This window comes from Erinaceus europaeus, chromosome 9 (assembly GCF_950295315.1).
Source record: "Erinaceus europaeus chromosome 9, mEriEur2.1, whole genome shotgun sequence".
Lineage (NCBI taxonomy): Eukaryota > Metazoa > Chordata > Mammalia > Eulipotyphla > Erinaceidae > Erinaceus > Erinaceus europaeus.
In genome coordinates this window covers 42,788,426-42,809,430 of record NC_080170.1, presented here as the reverse complement: position 1 = coordinate 42,809,430, position 21,005 = coordinate 42,788,426, and the positions used below count along the sequence as shown (strand labels likewise).

Sequence of the window (21,005 nt, the reverse complement as noted above, 5' to 3'; positions counted from 1 at the left end):
AGTTGGAAACTGTCATTACCCTGAAGAGTTAAAGCAGGAAGTTGCTGGCTTGTTCTTTTGAATCACATTAATAAATCACATTATTTGTTGGGCTTTGGTGCAGCCAGCTCTGGGCCCTCAAATTGCTAGCTGCAGCTCTGAAAGTCAGAATTCCCCAGGGCGAGAACCAGACTTGTGGGAGAGTGAATTGTGGCTCCTCCCCTTGCTGGATGACTTCTCTGTTATAATTTTGCAAGCACTATCCCTACCTCATCAATGTAGGGATAGACTGAGCCCTAGAATCAATGGGACACTGTACACACAATGGGTAGGGTTGTAAAGTCTCAGTGATTGTGTTTTGAATCACACTGCTAAATTCTCACGACCCACACTGGGAACTTGCTATGGTGGCTATAGGGATATGGTGAGGATACAAGGGCAGGGCTAGAGTGATGGTAGTTTGGGTTTCAAGTGCATGTCTGGGAAATGGCATGGTAATTGCCCCCAGACAGGGACATGCGTCCTTCCCAGTGACTCCAACACTTGAACTCAATTTCAGGGTCACTCTGCCTGTCCCATTGCAGCCGTCACCCACTAAGTCATTTCTGGCCTCTTGTCTGCTTCCTGGTTCCCTGTTCCTACCTGGTGGCTTAGGGTTGGCCTCCCAGAACCCCCAATCTGGCAGAGTACAGGAACTTGGAGAGTAATGGTTTTTATTGGCCATTTCCAAGTACATCCTTTCCAGGAAGAAAAAGAGAGAGACCTCTTCTCTGATTGCTAACCAGCATATGGACAATTAAGACATTGCAAGGAAGTCACTGGCAGAGATTCCTGTCACTGAATTTCTTAAACTTCAAACAGTATGCTGCAGTTCTGAAGGAGACCACAGAGCTCAGAGCAGATGGAAGAACAAGAAGTTCAAAAGACGCCTGGATTTGTGAGAGATTCCTGGCTTTGTTTGGCAGCTGTTTACTGGATACCATAGCAGCAACCCTGTCTGGTGTGTGTGTGTGTGTGTGTGTGTGTGTGTGTGTGTGTGTGTGTGTGTGTGTGCAGAGATGCCTCCTTAGCAAGTGAGGGAGAGTGAAGAGTTGAGATTAAAACCTCAATTATATTTTTTATTTATTTTTCCTTTTGTTGCCCTTGTGTTTTATTGTTGTTGCAGTTATTATTGTTTTTGTTATTGATGTCCTTGTTAGGAGAGAAATGGAGAGAGGAGGGGAAGACAGAGGGGGAGAGAAAGATAGACACCTGCAGACCTGCTTCACCGCCTGTGAAGCGACTCCCCTGCAGGTGGGGAGCCGGGGGATCAAACTGGGATCCTCACTCCAGTCCTTGCGCTTTGCACCACATGCACTTGCGCCACACGCGCTTAACCTGCTGCGCTCCTGCCTGGCTCCCAAAACTTTAATTATTTAAAGACACATCAAAACAAAAGCAGTAAGGGGAACAATCTGACTTTCACCATTCACAAGCGTTGGCATCTCTGAAAAAGCGGGTGCTGCTGATAACAGGAAGAGTCCAAAGAGTGCATACCTCCCATCCCCACCCCCCCAGCTGGGGGATCAGCCCCTTCATCTTGAGAAGCAGTGTGTCAGGTTGACTCCAGTCAGAGAACAACATATTCCCTTCTTAGCAGGGCTGTCTCTGAGTAGCTTCTGGGGTACAGCCTAGTCAGGACCCACTGTCCTGCCAGTGTACCCCACACTCTCATTTGGGGGCTACAGTTTTATGGTCTGTGGTCACATTCCCACCTTTTTAATAAAAAACACAAAGAATAGTTGCTTCTTGCTCTTAATCTGAGGCTGGTGATCAATACCACCTGACTATACTTTTTCACCTTGACTAATGGTGGGGGAGGGGGCAAGCAAACATTTGCAAGAGAGCTCTATTAAAAAGTTTTTGCCACAACATTATACCTTGCCAAGCACACATAAATGTTTTAAAGGTGTACTGTTCCTTTCCCCTGCTTCCCCCCTTTATATCCCCATACCATTTCCTCTCTCCATTTCTATTCCCTCTCATTTCCTTCTCTTAAAAACTGAGATGACTATTTTTAAATAAGTCCAGAAGGAAAGCTGCTCCAAAGGCAGGTTAATTCAGTGGCATAAGGAAGTCACTAAAGACCCAGGGCTCTCTCTCCTTTATTCTTCCCTGGAGGTGGTCTTTGTGCCAGGTCAGCTAGGTTTCAAGATGAAGCCTCCATTCTAGACACTGTGTCTCCATGCCTGAGTTAGTGAAGGGAAGAAAATGGTCAAAAGTCAGAGGGGGGCATGGGGCCCCTGGGGCCCATGGTAGACTGGATTGATGCCTGCTCAGGAAATTCTGAAGCAAATCAAAATTTCCCTTTGCCTCCCCCACCCCACACACATTTATTTGTGTGTGTGGGGAAGGCAAGGAAGATGTTCTGTGCACATATATGGCTAGAAGGGCAAAGGAAACTAAAGAAAGAATAAACAAAGAGAATTACATCAAATTAAAGAGGTTTTGCACAGCAAAAGAAATTTTCACAAGGATTAAAAGGCAACTTGGAGATATTTGTGTATCACACATCAGATAAGGGATTGGTACCGAAAAAATATAAAGAGATACAGCTCAACAACAACAAAGCTGCAACCCAATTGAGAAATGGGCAAAGATATAAATAGGCACATTATCAAAGACATTTAGATGGCCAATAGAAATGTAAAAAAAAGTTCCATATCACTCATTATTAGAGAAATAAAAAGACAATGAGATACCACTTCTCACCCATGTAAATGGCCTACATCCAAAATGTTGGAAACAAGTGTTGGAGAAGAGGTGGAGTAAAAGGAACTCTGGTACACTGTTCGCAGAAATGAAAACTGGTGCAATTCCCATGGAAAACTATATAGAGCCTTGAGATAAGTTAAAATGGACACAGCTACAATACTCCAAGGTATCTACCAAAATGACACAAAAACACTGATTTGAAAGGATATATGTACCCCTATGCTCATATTGGCAAGATTCACAATAGCCAAAGTATAGACTCAACTTAAATGTTCACTGACAGGTGACTGGATAAGGAAGTTATGAAATTTTCTCTCAGTGACATACTGCTCTGCAATGAAGATGATACTGTATCATCTGGGGTAAAACAGATGGAACTGGAGGTGATTATGCTTAGAGAAATAAGAGGTAAAATATAACGACTGGATAGTTTCACTCATGTGGAATGGAGGTTCCATCTTATAACCAACCAGGCCTGGCACCAAGACCACCTTCAGAGCAAAGGAAAGAAGGGTAAGACCTGAGTCTCTAGTGATCACTTTAAGCCTGTGAAAATGTCATACATTAGAATGACAGTAGCACATAACAACAGATTAAGTGGCTAAAAAAATTGTGACACACACATGGTAGAATACTATTCAGCTGTTAGAAATGAAGCCATCTCCTTCACTTCATCTTGGATAGAGCTTGATGCAATCATGTTAAGTGAGATAAGCCAAAATGAGAGGAATAAACACCACATGATCTAATAGGTGAGACTTAAGAAACAAGGATAGAAAAGGGCTGCAATTGGTGTATTGTACCACAGCAAAGGAATCTGGGATGGAGAAGGGAGGTGGAGGGGTGGGGTTTTGCGGTACTGGCACATGATGGTGGTAAAGGACCTAACTTGCAGCTGAGAGTGTTTTGCAGACAACTCAGAGAGATGAGAGTTTATACCCATGTGTCAACAACTGTGCTGCAATCCATTAACCTTTCTCCCAATAAAGAAAATAAAAATCCCCCTGAAGTCCACAGACTCACTCTCCAGACAAGTGACAGGCTGCAGAGTGTGGATCTCAATACTCTCTTCTTCCTCATATAGGCCAGCTTTCATGTACCACTGATAGGAACCTCATAGCTCCTCATGAGCGTTGTGTGCAGTTTACCAGTGAGGGAAATGGAGAGCAAAGGTTAGGCTGCTTTGGCCATGCAGCTAAGTGACAAGGCAAGATCAGAACCCAGGCTTTTTAGTGTTAGTGTGGAAATTATATGGGCCCTACACACAAATTTCCCAGATACTGTCCAGATGCTCTTGGCATGGCCTCCCCAGTTTATACTCTCACCTACATGCATGAGGATTCTGGATTTTCCCTAGTCTCACCATAACTGATGTTCTATTTTTCACTGACTTTATAGATAAAATGTGACAGCTCCCTGCCAATTTTGCTGACGTTTCTTTACTAGCAAGGTTATCGTATTTTTCACAAATTAACAACATAAGCCCCTTCCATAAACTATTTATGCCCTTTAGAAGACTTTATTATTTATTTATAGCACTGGGGCCTCATATATGCATGATTTCACTGTTCCCTGGTTTCTTTTTATTTTGGGGAGGGAAGGAGGGAGGGGGAGGGAGAGAGAGAGAGAGAGAGAGAGAGAGAGAGGGGAAGACAGTCAGTCAGTCAGTCAGTCAGTCAGTCAGAGAGGAACATTACATTAGAGCTTCCTAGGTGCCATGGCACTTCCCTGTGGTGCTAGGGTATAAGCCTGGGCTGCATGTATGGCAAGGCATACACCCTACCAGATAAGCTATTTTCTGAACCCTGAATATATTTTCTTTCTTACTTACAAAAAATATTTGTATATACTTGACATGAATCTGGTTTTACAAAGTTATAAAATTATTTCCTTCCAATTTATCAGCTTACTTGCAGCTAATATGACCCCACCAGATTCAAACCATTAGTACTAGAAAACACAGTTCATTAAGGTCATTAGATGGGTCAATATAATGCACAAGCAACACCACATGAGAATATGCAACAGAAAAAAGATTACACTTAGACTAATAAGAGATGAATGAAACCAGCAAAGAGAAAACTGTAAAACATTACTGAAGTACATTACAACTCCCTAAATAAATGGAGAAATATTTTGTTATAGATAAAAAATTAGTTTTCTAAAACTGTAAATTCTCAAATTAATCTCTAAATCCAAAGCATTTCTAACAGTATCTTTATGAACCAATCCTAGAATTCACAAGGAAGTTAAAGGAGTCAGGAACAGCTGAGGTAGATTTAAAGACCAATATAATTACTCATAGATGTAGATTACTTGTACAAAATAACAAGGAAGACCATGTGGTTTTGTCTTAGGACAAACAACCAATGAATCAGAAAAGGGAATCCAGATACTTATACATGCATGGAAAACTTATGAGTAGCACCAAATGAGGTAAAGACAAGTTAACCCCAAAGAACGGCCCCTCTTTGACGCTAGCAAAAGGAATGTGACATTTTTAAAGGCCACTAGAGAGGTTAGGAAGTTGCTGAAAATTGAGTTACAGTTTGCTGGAATACTGGACATTCAGTCATGTGTGGAGGCTCCCAAGCCTCTCAGAGGCAAGTTTACATGGAATTCTTAGAGCATAACCCATACCCCAGCCAGTAACTTACAGGAGAACCAACACGGCTACTTTTCTACTTCTTCCAGTATAAGGCTCCATACTTTTGCAGATAAATTCTGTTTTCAGAAATTGTAGACTGTGGGGAAAAAACAGCATGTCTTAAAATTTGTGAAATTCAGTATTATCAGAGGGACTTTTTTGTAGATTGCTCACACCCCATCGCATACTTGAGGCAGGGAGAGAACAGGTATGTAGAACTACACCCTTGCCTTCTTTTCCCTGTCCACATGCCAGGGCTAATCTTTGTTCTGGGATAAAGAACAACCTGTTGTTTACCTAGACAGAAACTGCCTTGGATACACTAAGTTTTTTGACTACCTTAGGAGGGAAAAATACAATTAGAGTGTTTATTTAAAATTAATGAGAAATTTCAGATTCAAACTAACAAAATGGGAATTGGGTAAGAAATGATCCCCACACAATCTATACTTTTTAAATTAATTTATTTCATAGAAATATTTCAGAAAACTGTACTTAAATTCATTTTAAGTTACCTTATGCAAACACACTGAAGATCTCACACTCACATTTGTATATTAAACAGGAACAGAAAGTGAAACAAGTTACACATCCCTCTCAGAGGTCACAGTGCACAAGGAGATCATAGTGCGATCTTGTTTCAGCATTAGGGAATCTCAAGTCAATAGGGATAAAGGAGAACAAAAATGGCTTGTGTTTTCTGGCATCTCTTCACATCATTGCACAGATGCTGATCTCCATTAGACTACATAATGAACCAGTTTGCCACCCCCTCTCAACACACACACTTCTATAGTCAATAAAGTCATGGATTTTCTAGTAATCAAGACTAAAAAGTCTTGAGTGTTTGGTGACTTAGCAGCTGCCCTGTTGTATTTGACAAGTCAATCCTTACTGGACTATGGGAATAGTTCTAACTAGGTGATATCTTTAGGAAGAACTTAACATATTGTGCCTTGCATAAAAGGTAGTATTACGAAATTTTCTGCTTGTCTATTAAGTTCAATCTCAAAGGGCTCTAAGTAGATACCCTTTTAATACTAATGTCACTTTGCCCAAAGGCCTAGAATATGAAATTAAATTCTAATAACCATCAAGGACCAGTTAACCTTTCATGACCTTAAAGACTATATACTTACTTGCCCCTATAGAATACACTAGCCCTTTTAAAAAATATGAAAAGTCACCTTGATTCAGCTGGGTAACAGTAGCTCCAGATTTTGAAGAGAAAATATTTTCAAGTTTTGTTCTTACCAAGAAAGCTAGTTTTGTCTCTTACATTCCCTTTTGATTTCCTCCTTAGCATTATTGCTTTCCTGCCAAATTACTTTCAAGTAAACAATAACCATTAGGTTAAATGACTGCTTATTTGTTCTGAGTCTTATTTAAACATAAGAAATGAATTAGACTGAATCTTACTTCTGGCCAAAGGAACTCTCATACAGTATTTCATTAAACAAAACTCAAAACAACACTTTCAGACTTTATCGGATACTTTTAGGGATTTCCTAATAGGCCTTATAATTAAATCTATGCTCAAAATGATGTCAAGAACAAAATAACAATGAATGCAGCTGTATTTATGCTCTTGAAAGTTATTGTTATGAGTGCTCATCAAAAGGCTTGTTTTGGGAGAGATTATTTTTAATCACCATCCCTGAAGGTGAGGAGCCAGGAGGGAGCTTGTCCAAACAGATTCCAAACCAAGGAGAACTGTAAACACTGCCTGAGGTCTCTGTACAGATTTCCTTGGACTTACTGTGAGAAAGAGTAAGTTGGTGGATAGAGGGGTAGCACACACTCCTGAAATAAAAGGAGTAGGAGAGTGAGTGATTATTGTCATAATGGAGGCCCTAAAATTGGTCTTCAAATTGATAAAGCACTGACCAAGTTCTCTCCATGCTACAACTTGAGATACTGGTGCCTGGAAATTGCTTTCAACAATCTTAGGTTTTAAGTGTCCATAGGTCTCTTTCATTAAATCCTCTAGATGGAAAATATTCTTTAGACACAAGCCATTTTTTTGGGACACAAAACCAAAAAGGATTTCAAAATTTTCCATTTTGAATTGACTTTACATGAAAAAAAAAGGTCATCAATATGATTAAATAACAATGTTGCTACCTCAGAGCTTAAAACAAAACCAGGACAATGCTCTTGCTGCAAAATCGTAAAGTTACCATCAACATATCTGAAAATATTCCAAGAAAGAGAGAAAATAAAAGCAAAGCCTCACACACCTTTTCACTGATGTCATACACACTTCACTGCTTGCTCGTGCTATCTACTCACACAGCAGCAGTACTATTCCACCCAGTTAAGCTCAGCTTCCTTTTCCAAAATGGAATCCAGTTATCTCAAGTCTATGAAGCAGAGGATTTTATTGAAAAAATATTTTCTGCTAAATAATATTAGGACTTCCTTTTTCCAGAAGGAATATCACAGTGGCCTCAAAACTGGTTGTAAAAGAATGTGTCCTCAACAAATAGGAAGTCAATAGCAGAAATATTCTTTTAAAAATCAATGAATTAAACCTATTGTGACTATGGATATCCAATTACTGTGATGTCCTTAATTCTGTAAAGATTTAATCTAAAAAATAAAACAATTGCTCAAATACTTTGGCCAGATAAATTCATATAATTTGAGAGATTAACAGGCTATTCTTAGAAGGGCCCAGTTTCAAGGAACGGTGTGTCGACAGGGGAAACTGTAAACATTCTACTCTTTCATGACAGCACTTCTTGTGTTTCTCTCTGTATTTTTCTAAAAGTGGAATAAAAGCCACTAATTAAAATCTTGTAGCTCCAGACATTATCCCCAGCCCCCACAAGTGCCAGAATAGTCCATACAGAAGGTAATGCAATGGTGATGTAGCATTTCCAGGAAGAACACTGTCACTTGAAGCACATGCCCAGGGAGGAAAAAATATACTTAGAACTGTTACCATCCCTTTTTGTGATGCTTAAATTGGTGAGATTTATATAATGAACAAAATGAACTAGGAGGGTGTTTAATCAGCTCTCTTTAAATCCCTAGAGTTTGGAGGTCACAGTGAAGATAATACTTTTCAGAAAATAAGTAGAGCTTGAAATCAGAGGGGGCATGAAACTAAAACCAGTACTTAGAAAGGTACAGTTACTTTTATAGTTGTTTTGGGTTGTTCCAAGTCATGACACATTTTTGCATAGAAAAAGACAGAAAAATATGCCATGACTTTCTGGCAACCCCATATTTTAAAAACAGTTATGTTACTTCTGTATGAAAAAAAAACCTTCATGTTCAAAATAATTTGTTAGATAACATGTACCTCAAAAATTGTGTTTTGGCCAGTGTCACATGCTGCTAAGACAAGTTAGTATAATGGCCTTTTATTATGCTTACTATAAACTAGCTTACATGTCAAATAATAGTGAAATTCCTAAATGAGTTCTTGACTATTGATGAAAATTTAGAACTTTTTTTTTGTCATTTCTGAGTTTGTTAATGGCAGGCTAAAAAGGGAAAAATGTAATCTTTCCACTAAAAAGCTGCCTGATTATTCTATGTATTTTGGTGTTTTTCTTTACTTGCTTGAATTATTATGTCTTTTATGAATGATAAAAAATTCATAAAGAGTTTAATTCACTCTCCCTCCCCCTCCTGGCTTCCAGTTGCTTCAAGTGATAAAATAACTTTGAAAATAAACAAGTAATCTTTCTGAATGGACAGAGAAGCAAAGCAGTCTTTTTTAGCCCACTGTTAAGAATTTCAGTCAGTCAGAAGCTACAATTCTATAAAAAGCTCATTCATCACACTGAACACTGTTCTTAATCTGTGCAATTATCTGCTACTATTTAGAGCTGATATTATCATACACATTTTTCAGTTTAGTTCTCTCTTTGGCAACACTGCATGATGGATGACAAACTCTGACTTCTAGTTGCGTGTCTCACAAATATAGTTAACCTGCCACAAAGCTTAGCTTATTTATGACAGTATTATGAAATCTGCAGGGCTCTTATCCACAACATTCTTTTCAAAAGCACATACAGTGTTTAAAATGGTTATTTCTGAAGCAGAATGTACAAACTAGTGGATTAAAAAATGCAAACCAAAACTAGTATGTGCAACAGCTACTTAATACTGCTGGCTATGCAAATGATCTCATCTCACACTCAACTCAGGTGCATCTCAACTGAAACAACATTAAATGCACACATTTTGCTTACTCTAGCCCATGTCAACTTTCCACAAAAATCAGGAATCACAGTACTTACATATAAAAAAATTAAATTCTTAATGTCCTTTCCAAACAAAAAAAGAAATAATAAAAAAACCTGAACCCTCAGAAAAGTATTTTTTGCTCAGCTAACTCTTACTTAATTCTTGTGTGGGCAATATTTTGTTTGAGTTTCACAGATTCAAGAGGATAATACTCAGAATTTTTAAAAAAAGTGTAAAATTTGTAGGAATACAAATGTGAGATGTTTTATGTGAAATCCAAAGTGACAGAATTCTATTAGAAACACCAATCATAAAACAATTCTGACTCTGAGCCACTGCTAAGATTTTAGATGCCTTGTGAGTTTGTAACACCCAACATAAAACTTATGCTCAAGTGCCATTTTTGGTTGATACTCTGGGCACCTCATTTCCAAATCTTCTGTTTTTGTAATTCAATATTAAAATTTGAAATTAATTGTATCCTTACCTAGGGTAACTCTTACAAAACTAGCTGGTCAACTACTGAGTTGTTGGAAAAGTTATGACATATTTTTCTATGTAAACAGAATTACAGAACATTGTTTCAAGGTAAGAATCTGTAGTAAGTTTTCAGAAAAATTCATTCTTATAGAGTCAAGCAGCAAAGTTTTGATACTTAAAATCTCCAGAATCTCAAGTTTTAATCTCTATCCCTTTTGAAATTTTGTATGACTTGTAATATACTCATATTTAAACAAACAAAAAGGATAGAAAAGGAACACTAAAATTCTAACTGGCATTGTGCACATTAAACACTGTAAAAGAAAATATCCCAAGAAATCAATACATCACCTTGATGGTAAAAATTACCTGTGACTGGCAGCAGGGCTAATTCAATTAACTTGGAAAAAAAATTGTAAACATTTCTTAGGAAAGTTTAGGTTGGAATTACAGTTCTCTACTAATTGAATCTGTGATCCAACAATGATCTCATGGAAGATTAAATCTGACAAATCACATCTTCTGGAGCCCACTTGAAAAAAAAAAAGATTTGCCATCTGAACACGCAGCCTTTTACAATTTTACACCCCCTGCAAGGAATCATGTTCCCCATAAAGTACTAAATTTCAGAAGTTTAGTGTTAGAGAAAAACAAACAAAGCAAACAACCTCCTTCACTTATCCAAAAAAAATCAAAGCTCTCCAACCCACAACAACTCACATTATTAATATTTCTAACACCTCCTCTTCTTGCTGTGAGAAGACAATGAGGCTGGAGATGGATGGAGCTCAATATACCTTCTAGGCAAGTTGCTGATAAGACCCTACTAAGTTAAAGCATCTTTATACACAGTTCAAAACCAACTGCTAACAATCAGTAGGTAACCCACAAGAGATATGTTTTTCCTTTGTAAAGTGTATATTAAAAAATGGCAATTCCCCCCTCCAAAATCAGTACAAAGTTAAAAGAAATGCAAATTAGCTACAATCTATTCCGAGCACAGCACCGCCAGAAGATTCACACAAACTATTTGGTGTTGCACGTTGGTTTTCCTTTCACTCTTTTAAGGCAGTGGTTTCCACAGGTCAGTTCAGAGATAAGAGGCATGGTCCATGGCAGTTTCTGCAACTCAAGACTTGTTCTCTGGGAATATTTCACTTTTTTCCCTGAAATGAGTGCGTTTTTGGTTCAGAACTCCAGAGGCAGAGCTGGGGGCCCCAGGTCTCCTGGCACAGGACTGGTTGATAGCTGGCGCGCTCTGTCAGGTCCCTGCTCCCTTGGGAACAACAGTTCACCTTTCTGTTCTTTCAGGCTTTTACTCAAAGGTCATCAAGTTTGTAGGAACCTAAAAAATACAAGCATTGAAAATTGACAATGTTTTTATTTTAATTTATTTTCCCTTTTGTTGCCCTTGTTGTTGTAGTTATTATTGTTGTTGTTATTGATATCATCGTTGTTAGATAGGACAGAGAGAAATGGAGAGTGGAGGGGAAGACAGAGGTGGGGAGAGAAAAATAGACACCTGCAGACCTGCTTCACTGCTTGTGAAGCGACTCCCCTGCTGGGGGCTGGAACTGGGATCCTTCCACTGGTCCTTGCTTAACCCACTGCACTACCACCCGACTCCCACTGACAATGCTTTAAGAGTTGTTTTCAAGATAGAGTTTTGAAAATTTCCTTGTTAGTGAATTTTAACATTAATATATAGATCTTTATATTAAGATCTTTCCAATATAAGTAATATTTACTTATGCAGTGCTGGACTTTGCATAGAATTCACTGTTCCTGGAGTGACTTCTTTTTTCATTCTTTCTTTTTATTTCAGAGAGGAGGAGAGGGAAGGAAACACAGAGAAGGGAGAAACCCCCATAGACACAGCACCTACTATCGAGCTTACTCTAGTGCTGTCCATGGCACTGATATGCGCTATCAGGGCTTTCACCCTACTCACTGCACACATAGTAAGGCATGCACTCATCTTTTAATGTGAAAATAATTTAAAAATATTTATTTATTTATTCCCTCTTGTTGCCCTTGTTTTATTGCTGTAGTCGTTGTTGGGTAGGACAGAGAGAAATGGAGAGAGATGGGAAAGACAGAGGGGAAGAGAAAGACAGACACCTGCAGACCTGCTTCACTGCCTGTGAAGCGACTCCCTTGCAAGTGGGGAGCCGGAACTAGAACCGGGATCCTTCCACAGGTCCTTGCACTTTGCGCCACCTTTGTTTAACCCGCTGTGCTACTGCCCGACTCCCAATTTAAAAATATTTTATCAAAGCTACTGCAGTCATTTATTATTCTTATCAGCATCCATACATTAGAATATTCTCATAAGAAAATCAATGAGATAAATTCTTAAAAAATTTAAGAAGGGTTTATAAAAACTACTGACTAAATAAAATCAAAGTTTTATTTCCTTTTAAGCTGTTAACTGAATGCAGTTTTTCCTTCTAATTTACTTGATGAAGCAGATAAATTGAGAGGGGAGAGGGAGATAAGGAGAGAGGAAGACAGAAACCTGCAGACCTGCTTCACCCTTAGGGAAGTTTCTTTCCTGCAGGTGGGAAAAAGGGCTCAACCTGAGTCCTTCAGCATGGATGGGGTGTGCCATCACCCTGCCCCCTGAATGTAGTTTAAAGTAATGTATTTAAGTTATTTGAGAGTTTTATAATAAAAAATAAATTGCATAACTTCTTCTCATAAATCTCTACTATTAATATTTTGTGAAATCATCATGAAAATAAGCATGGGAGAAAAAAATCATTAGATAAATTCTAATGGAATATACTGTGATTCTAAAAAATTAAGAAGTTATGTAGTAACTTATTGCCTAGAGAATGACTCAAACTTAGCTTGATTTCTTATAAGATATAAATAATGCATTTGAAATGTGAACATATTTATTTATTTTTTAAATTAGTTGACTAGTCCTCTAGTTAAGGACAAGAGAAGGTTTCAACATGTTGAATGAAAACACACAGTCTTTACTACTAGTTCTCAAAGTGGTGCTGGGAGACAAGGACATGTCAGTGGTCTTTCCCTGATCCTTTAAAACAGTTTAACAGTACCCATATTTAGCCAGCTTTTTCTGAAAACCTTGAGTACTCAAAACAAATAATAAAAAAAAACCAATTGAGTATCTTAACATGAAATTTCTGAGTAAAAAGCTATTTGATAATATAATTCTAACTTAATTGTAAATCCAATGCAACACAAATGCTCAAGTGCTGAAAGTATAAATTTAACGGTCTGGTTATAAAAACCTTTAAAAGGGTGGAGAGTAGATAGCATAATGGTCATACAAACAGACTCTCATGCCTGAGGCTCCAAAGTCCCAGGTTCAATCCCCAGCACCACCATCAGCCAGAGCTGTACAGTGCTCTGGTTAAAAAAAAAAAAAACCTTAAAAAATAATAATATAAAAATCCCTACTGAAAATAAATTGTTTCATCTCCTTTTGAGTTGTCTGAATGTGGTTTAAGGTGCTATATTTAAGTATTTTAGGGTCTTCTGCTAAAAAACCCCTTCAAATTTCAGTTTCTATTTATAAATGAGTATGCTATGACTCTTCCAAGTAATATAAACAAATAAAACCACACATAGAGATACACACATGCATACACATATGGGGAATGCATTCAGTAGATAGTTCCATTAATTCAATCAAAGAAATCAAACTCTGCTGATGTACATACATCATCTAGTTATTTTTTAAATCTGAAATTTAAAAAATAACAATGTGTTTAAAGAAAATGGATACCATGACACTGAGATCTGAACAGCACAGTAGTCTAGGCAAAAGAACAAGAAAGTCAATTTTGTTATATGTATTTCATATCTTTTATGGAGGTTGCTAAAAATGCTACTAGCTCTCTTCCATGTTAACTATCAAGCTCAGATAAAAATCACTAAAACCATGCACCCCAAGAAACATACCTAAAATAGACTTCCTAGTTTCTTACTACCCTAAGGAAAAAAAAAAATCCCTATTCTCACCTGCTCTATTCCTACTTTCTGGTTCCTATTTATTAAAGAGTTTATCCTGCCTCATAACTTACTACCTTTCAGACACCAAGCTGCAGATGCTACTATCATTCCATCCTGAATTCCATGGGTAGATGACTTCACCAATGTGTCCTGGAACCTCACCTCTTGAGAGCCCTACCCCACTAGGGAAAGAGAAACAGGCTAGGGGGATTGACCTGACAACACCCATGTCCGACAGAGAAGCAATTACAGAAACTAGACCTCCTACCTGATGCACATCAAAAAATTGTAGTCTATACTAGAGGGAATGTTAGGGAAGGTGATTAGAGAGCTCTGAAACTCAATTCCATCAGGACACAGTGAGAGAAGAGGAAAAAAGGAAGGACATTGGAAGTAGTAAGAGGTGTAGCTATGATTCAAAATGGAAGAGAAGGTAGGACCATAAAAAAATTGGGGGGCAGTGGCACACTGGGTTAAGTGCACGTAGTATGAAGAGCAAGTATACCTGCAAGGATCCTGGTTTGAGCACCTGGCTCCAGCAGGGGATCCACTTCATAAGCTGTGAAGCAGAGGTCTACAGGTGTCTATCTTTCGTTCTTTCTCCCTATCTCCCCAACCTTCTCAATTTCTCTCTGTCATAGCCAATAAAAAAAAGGCAAAAGGGAGTCAGGTGGTAGTGCAGAGGGTTAAGTGTATATAGCGCAAAGCGCAAAGACCTGCAAAAGGATCCCAGTTCGAGCCCAAGGCTCCCCACCTGCAGGGGGTCGCTTCACAAGCGGTGAAGCAGGTCTGCAGGTGTCTATCTTTCTCTCCCCCTCTGTCTCCCCATCTCTCTCGATTTCTCTGTCCTATGCAACAACATCAATAGCAACAATTACGACAACAACAAGGGCAACAAAATGGGAAAAAAATGACCTCCAGGAGCAGTGGATTCGTATTGCAGGCACTGAGCCTGAGCAATAAGCCTGGAGGCAAAAAAAAAAAGAAAGAAAAAATGGGAAGAAAAAATATATAGAGAGACAGGTAGTTATAGAAATAATTGTCAACCCTTATCTTTGACCTTGGGAGAATCACTGTAGTTTCCAATGGAGGGAATGGGGACTAGAATTCTGGTAGTGGAAATGGTGTGGAATTGTGCTCTGTTATTTTGTAAGTCAATTATATATATATATATATAAAATAAGGACAGGAAAAAACAAAACACACAGTGAAACTTTGGGTGTGGTGTATTCCACCAAAGCAAAGGACTCTAGGGAAGGACAGGAAGGACAGGTCTAGGGGAGGACTTTGAGGTCCTGTGAATGGTAGAAACGGACCTAAGTTGGACTTTGCAGACACTTATTGTGGGAAGTGAGAAACTTTCAACCTATGTGCTAATCACTGTTTTATAAACCATTATACCCACAATAAAATATTAAAAACATAGTTCTGAAGGCTAAACTCACCTGTTGTTTCTCACTTTGGCAGGCTGCACTCAAGTGTTTAAACCACAGCATTGCATTCATTCTGTTGCCAGCTTGAAACTTGTATGAATTTCCTGAAATTACCAAAATTCAAAGTAAGAGAATAAACATTTAAGGATTATAGTATATAATAATCCTGCCAGATATCTAAGGGTAAAATATAAGAGGACCAGAATTTCCCAATTTTGGAATTATGTTTCTCTAACATTTGATTTTCTAATGCAAACAAGAGAATTCTATATGCTAAATTCATATACAATAATTTACTTAAGAGAGCCACTGGTTTGCTCTTTATGAATGGCAAAAGAAGTAATTTTATTTGTTTCCTTAAATGTACTTTAAAGTATTGTTAAATAAAGTGTTTGTGTAGCTTCTCTATATTTCTGTATGTAGAAGATACTGAGTGCTGAGTATTGGTTCTCATTGCTTTAAGTAAGCAGTCAGAAAATGAATGTTAGACGCTCCATATTGTTTTTTCATGATCTCTTCCATTCTTGACTCTTACCTTATCTGATGCTTAAAGGTGAAGAACTGTTACAGACTCTCATGCCCTGTGCTTAGCTAAAAGTCAGTCATGGATGGATGGGTAGAAACAAACAAGAAAAAAAAGCCAAGTCTGACTATGGAGACCTTAGGCATTACTCTACAGAAGGTAATTAGCAATGAGTTTCAAAGTTCTGCAAGAAACAGACTGCCCTGGCCTGGTTATTATGTTCTATTATTCATCAAATCACTGAGGTCAGCTGGACAGCTGTAGAATTGGATTCCTTTTCTTTCTCTGATTGACCCACTATTCTTTTTCCTCCCTAATATAACTCCCAGACCCTGGTCTGAGGGTAACTGAGACATCAATCTCCTCAATCGTTATCGAACAGGCCATGGCCAGTGCGCCGCTATGTTCCATCGCTGGGGAGCCAGAGACAACCCGAACTGCCCCTGCGGCTCCAGACAGACTATGACCCACATAGTCAACGACTGCCACCTCTCCAGGTTCAAAGGAGGTCTCGAAACTTTACATCAGGCTCAACCTGACACTGTTGACTGGCTACAGAAGAAGGGCAAACGCTAGAAGAAGACATCAATCTGCTGTCTCAGTTGCTAGAACCTGACAACCATTTTTTTTTTCCTTACAGCAACACTGGGACAGGAAAAATGAACTTTGGTATTTGTTAACAGTATTATTTAGATGATGTAAATATTAATGTATGTTAATGTTCTAACATATTTCTCATTTAAGCATTCATTAATGTGTTTAGTTAGCTAACATTGATATCAGCTATGTTTTTAGTCTTTTGTTACATCTGTCAAAGTCAATAAAGATTTCTAGGTCTATTAAACATTTCTAGGACAATCTAAGGATTTCCCCCATTTTAGAAGATTAGAAAATTTGGTACATGTGTTACAATGCATAAGGACCTGGGTTCAAGCCCCGGGCCCCATCTGCATGGGGAAAGCTTCATTATTGGTGAAGCAGTGTTGCTGGTGTGTCTTTCTCTCTTCCTCTTTATCTCCCCTTCCCCTCCTTATTTCTCACTGTCTCTATCCAACAAATAATAAATAAATATAAAAACATAAAATCAGGAAGTTGTTAATTTAGTAAAGCTTATGCTCACTCTAATTCATGACTGACACATAATATTTCACATGGTTATATGTATTAAGGTAATAAAGTGAGAAAAGGATTAATTTGCCATGTGTGTCCTAAACTGAGCTTTACTGCTTTTGCTATTGACTTAAGTTCTTTATTTCTTAATTCTTTTTTTTCTTTAAATTTTTTTTAATGTTTATTTATTTTCCCTTTTGTTGCCCTTGTTGTTTTTATTGTTGTAGTTATTATTGTTGTTGTTATTGTTGTCATCATTGTTGGATAGGACAGAGAGAAATGGAGAAAGGAGGGGAAGACAGAGAGGAGGAGAGAAAGACAGACATCTGCATACCTGCTTCACCGCTTGTGAAGCGACTCCCCTGCAGGTGGGGAGCCAGGGGTTCATACAGGGATCCTTCTGCCGGTCCTTGGGCTTTGCGCCACGTGCGCTTAACCCACTGTGCTACCGCCTGACTCCCTATTTCTTAATTCTTATAGACTTTACAAAACTTTGGCTGTTTGGAAACAGTTTTGTCAAGAACTGAAGAAAATAGTTAATTGAACCTAATGAAAGCCATCTTTTAAAAAGTAACTCTGTGAAATTTCCCTTTGGGATTTTAGGAAGGCTAGGGCTTTGAAATGAGAAAGCTGAGTAGGAAGAGTCCTTACTCAGTATCTGCTGATACAGACATAACACACCTGTATAAACAGAATAAAAAATAACTGTAAAATCAATAAAAAGTACAATTTCATCTTGGTTGGGAGTTGCAGGAGAGGGAGATCCTGGGAAGACACCATTATTTCTCTGGCTGTGCTGTTTGTCTACATTAGCAGCTTGAAGGAAGGGGCACTGACAGGTAGCATGTGATCTCATATAACCAGCCTCCCCCACATCCCATTTCTCTCATCACTTAAAAAATTCCTGTCATCAGCAGTAACTACTTTTATTCACAAATGCTTCATTTTAAGCAAGGCATGAAAATGAAAACTGTCTTTATTTGAAACATGATTTGAGTCAATTTAAAATAATGGGATAAAAATTCAAAGGAAGACTTCCGTCACACTGAGAAATAAGAATTAACAATTGGTTTCAGGGTATTAACAAAGGGATACAGCATATATGGAAAATAGTTGAGATTCTCAAATTCTAATGTCCTCTTGACTTCACATTCCCTTCTTTCTGCTCTTTAGGGATTATCTGCCCCCCTACCCCTGTGTGTATGTGTTGTTGGGGCTTCTCTACTCTGGGCCAACTCTTTCCAATAGAAGGAGAGAGACAGAGACACCACAGTATTGAAGCTTCTCTCAGCATGGTAAGAGTTGTGCATGAACTTGGGTTGTGTGCATGTTAAAACTGGCACTATCTCTGGTGATCTATAATACTGATTGCGATTAAACTCTTAATTTCAAGCTTATGATCATGTGTAGAGGAAATAAGCTCTAGAAAAATAATAAAGAAATGTAAAAATATTGATGTTATTACTATTCATAGGTAATAGAATATAAACATGTCCCCAAAGTGTTGCAGTTAAACTAGATTTTAGTTTATGGAAAGTGATGTACATGGGTTACCTGAAAGCCTCGTTATTCTGACAGCTCACCTTTCTCAGAGTCAGTCAGCAAGAAGAGATCTGGGTGTTCAAGGTCATCAGCCATCATCACCATCCACCCCACCACTGACACATTCTTATTTGATGTGGATTTGAACTGAGAAAGAAACAGAAGACTGATAATGGAAACAGATTCATGGTTCCTCCTAAGGAACAGAGCAAGTATGAGGGCAGGGAAGATAGCACCATGATTATGCAAAGGGGTCTACGGCCATACCAACCTGAACACGCCCGATCTTGTCTGATTAAGCAAAGGGCCACCAAGCCTGAGGAACCAGAGATCCCAGGTCAATCCCCAGCACTGCCATAAGCCAGAGCTGAGCAGTGCTTTGGTAAAAGGAAGTAACAAAAAGCATAGGAGAACATGTTGTTAGCTTTTCCTAGTAAGGAATGAGACCAGCAACTTCACAATGGCAAGGGCTCCTTGGGGCTTCTGGTATTAAATTTCACCAGGGAATGCCCTCTTGAGAATAGTCTCTGTCTGTCTATCTTTTAATTGCCACCAGGGTTATGTTGAGGCTTGATGCTGGCACTATGAATCCACTACTCCTGGCAGCCAATTTTTTCTCTTTCCTTCCCCCGTACTTTAGTGGGTAAGACAGACAGAAACAGAGAGGAGTGTGCGTGTGTGTGTGTGTGTGGCGGGGGGCACAGAAGGAGAGAGAATGATAATACACCTGCAGATCTACTTCACCACTCATGAAGCATTTCCCCCTACAGAAGTGTGTGTGTTTTTGGGGAGTAGGGGCTAGAACCTGGGCCTTTACGGATGGTAATTTGGGTGTAACACCACCCAGCCCCCTTAACTTTCCAGGCCTTTCCCAGCCTCAACCTAAAAATTAACTGTGGCAGGCTCCATTCCCAAAAAGTATGATCTGACAAATTCATCTTTATTTTCTGCTGCCTTACATGAAATATAGTTACATTTTTTTAAAACTTTTTTTATATTTATTTATTTTTCCCTTTTGTTGCCCTTCTTGGTTTTTTTTTTTTTTTTAATTGCTGTTGTAGTTATTATTGTTGTCGTCATTGTTAGATAGGACAGAGAGAAATGGAGAGAGGAGGGGAAGACAGAGACGGGGGGACCTGCAGACATGCTTCAGCACTTGTGCAGGTGGGGAGCTGGGAGCTTGAACCAGTATCCTTACGGCGGTCCTTGGGCTTTGCGCCGCCTGTGCTTAACCCGCTGCACTATCGCCTGACTCCCCATAGTTGCATTTTAATAGAAGTGTTATCTAATCCCCCACCTTTACTGAGATAAAACTGAAATATAACATTGCCATATAACCCAGAGAATATGTACAAAAGTCATATCAGCACTGTTACAGAAAAAAAAAAACAACTAGAAAACATTCAAACATCCATCAACCATATAATGATGAATTATGGCAGATATAAAATGGAAAGCTAGCTGTGAAAAGAAATAAATGATAGGGGGCTGGGCGGTGGCACAGTGGGTTAAGCACACACGGCAGAAAACACACGGACCGCATCAGGATCCTGGTTCGAGCCCCTAGCTCCCCACCTGCAGGGGGTTTGCTTCACAGGTGGTGAAGCAGGTCTGCAGGTGTCTTTCTCCCCTCCTCTCTTGATTTCTCTCTGTCCTATACAACAATAATAGTAACAACAATGACGATGGGTAACAAAAGGGAAAAATAAAGTTTAAAAAAGAAATAAATGATAACTGTAAGCACTGGTAGTGACAAATCTTGAAAATACAATATTAAGCAACAACAAAACAAAACAAAGAATCAAAACATGGGGGCCAGGTGGTGGTGCATCTAGTTAAGCTCACATATTACAGTGTACAAGGACCCAGGCTCAAGCCCCTCGTCCCCACCTACAGGGCAAAAAGTGTTAACAAGTGGTGAAGCAGGGCTGCAGGTGTCTCTCTGTCTCTTCCCCACTGTTATCTTCTCTTCTCCTCTCAATCTCTCTCTGTCTCTATCCAATAATAAATAAATAAAAATACTGAAATAATCAAAACTAGAGCTAAGACTGTATCTTTGAGTCCATTCAGGTACAATCAAAGATTCTTTTTCAGGTTGGTTGTATTTTTTAATTTTTTTGCCTCCAGGGTTATTGCTGGGGCTCAGTGCCTGCACTACGAATCCACTGCTTCTGGAGGCTATTTTTCCCCTTTTGTTGCCCTTGTTGTTACTGCTGTTGTTGTTGGATGGAACAGAGAGAAATCGAGAGAGATGGGGAAGAGAGAAAGGCAGACACCTGCAGACCTGCTTCACTGCCTGTGAAGTGACCCCCCTGCAGGTGGGGACCTGGGTGCTTGAACCGGG

The 21,005-nt window shown here is 38.9% G+C and overlaps 1 protein-coding gene across 3 annotated transcripts in view; it reads right to left on the bottom strand.

The window, feature by feature from the left end:
* Nucleotides 1-5,827: 5,827 nt before the first annotated feature.
* The window catches only part of RALGPS2 (Ral GEF with PH domain and SH3 binding motif 2), a 144,951-nt gene continuing 129,773 nt past the window's right edge, over nucleotides 5,828-21,005 (bottom strand). For all 3 annotated transcript variants that reach the window (XM_060197741.1, XM_060197743.1, XM_060197742.1), the window contains 3 exons: nucleotides 18,703-18,808; nucleotides 15,499-15,590; nucleotides 5,828-11,411 (listed from right to left, as the gene is read on the bottom strand). In XM_060197741.1, the coding sequence (XP_060053724.1) occupies nucleotides 11,382-11,411; nucleotides 15,499-15,590; nucleotides 18,703-18,808 (228 nt within the window). In that variant the 3' untranslated portion in view covers nucleotides 5,828-11,381. The remainder of the gene's footprint in view (nucleotides 11,412-15,498; nucleotides 15,591-18,702; nucleotides 18,809-21,005) is intronic.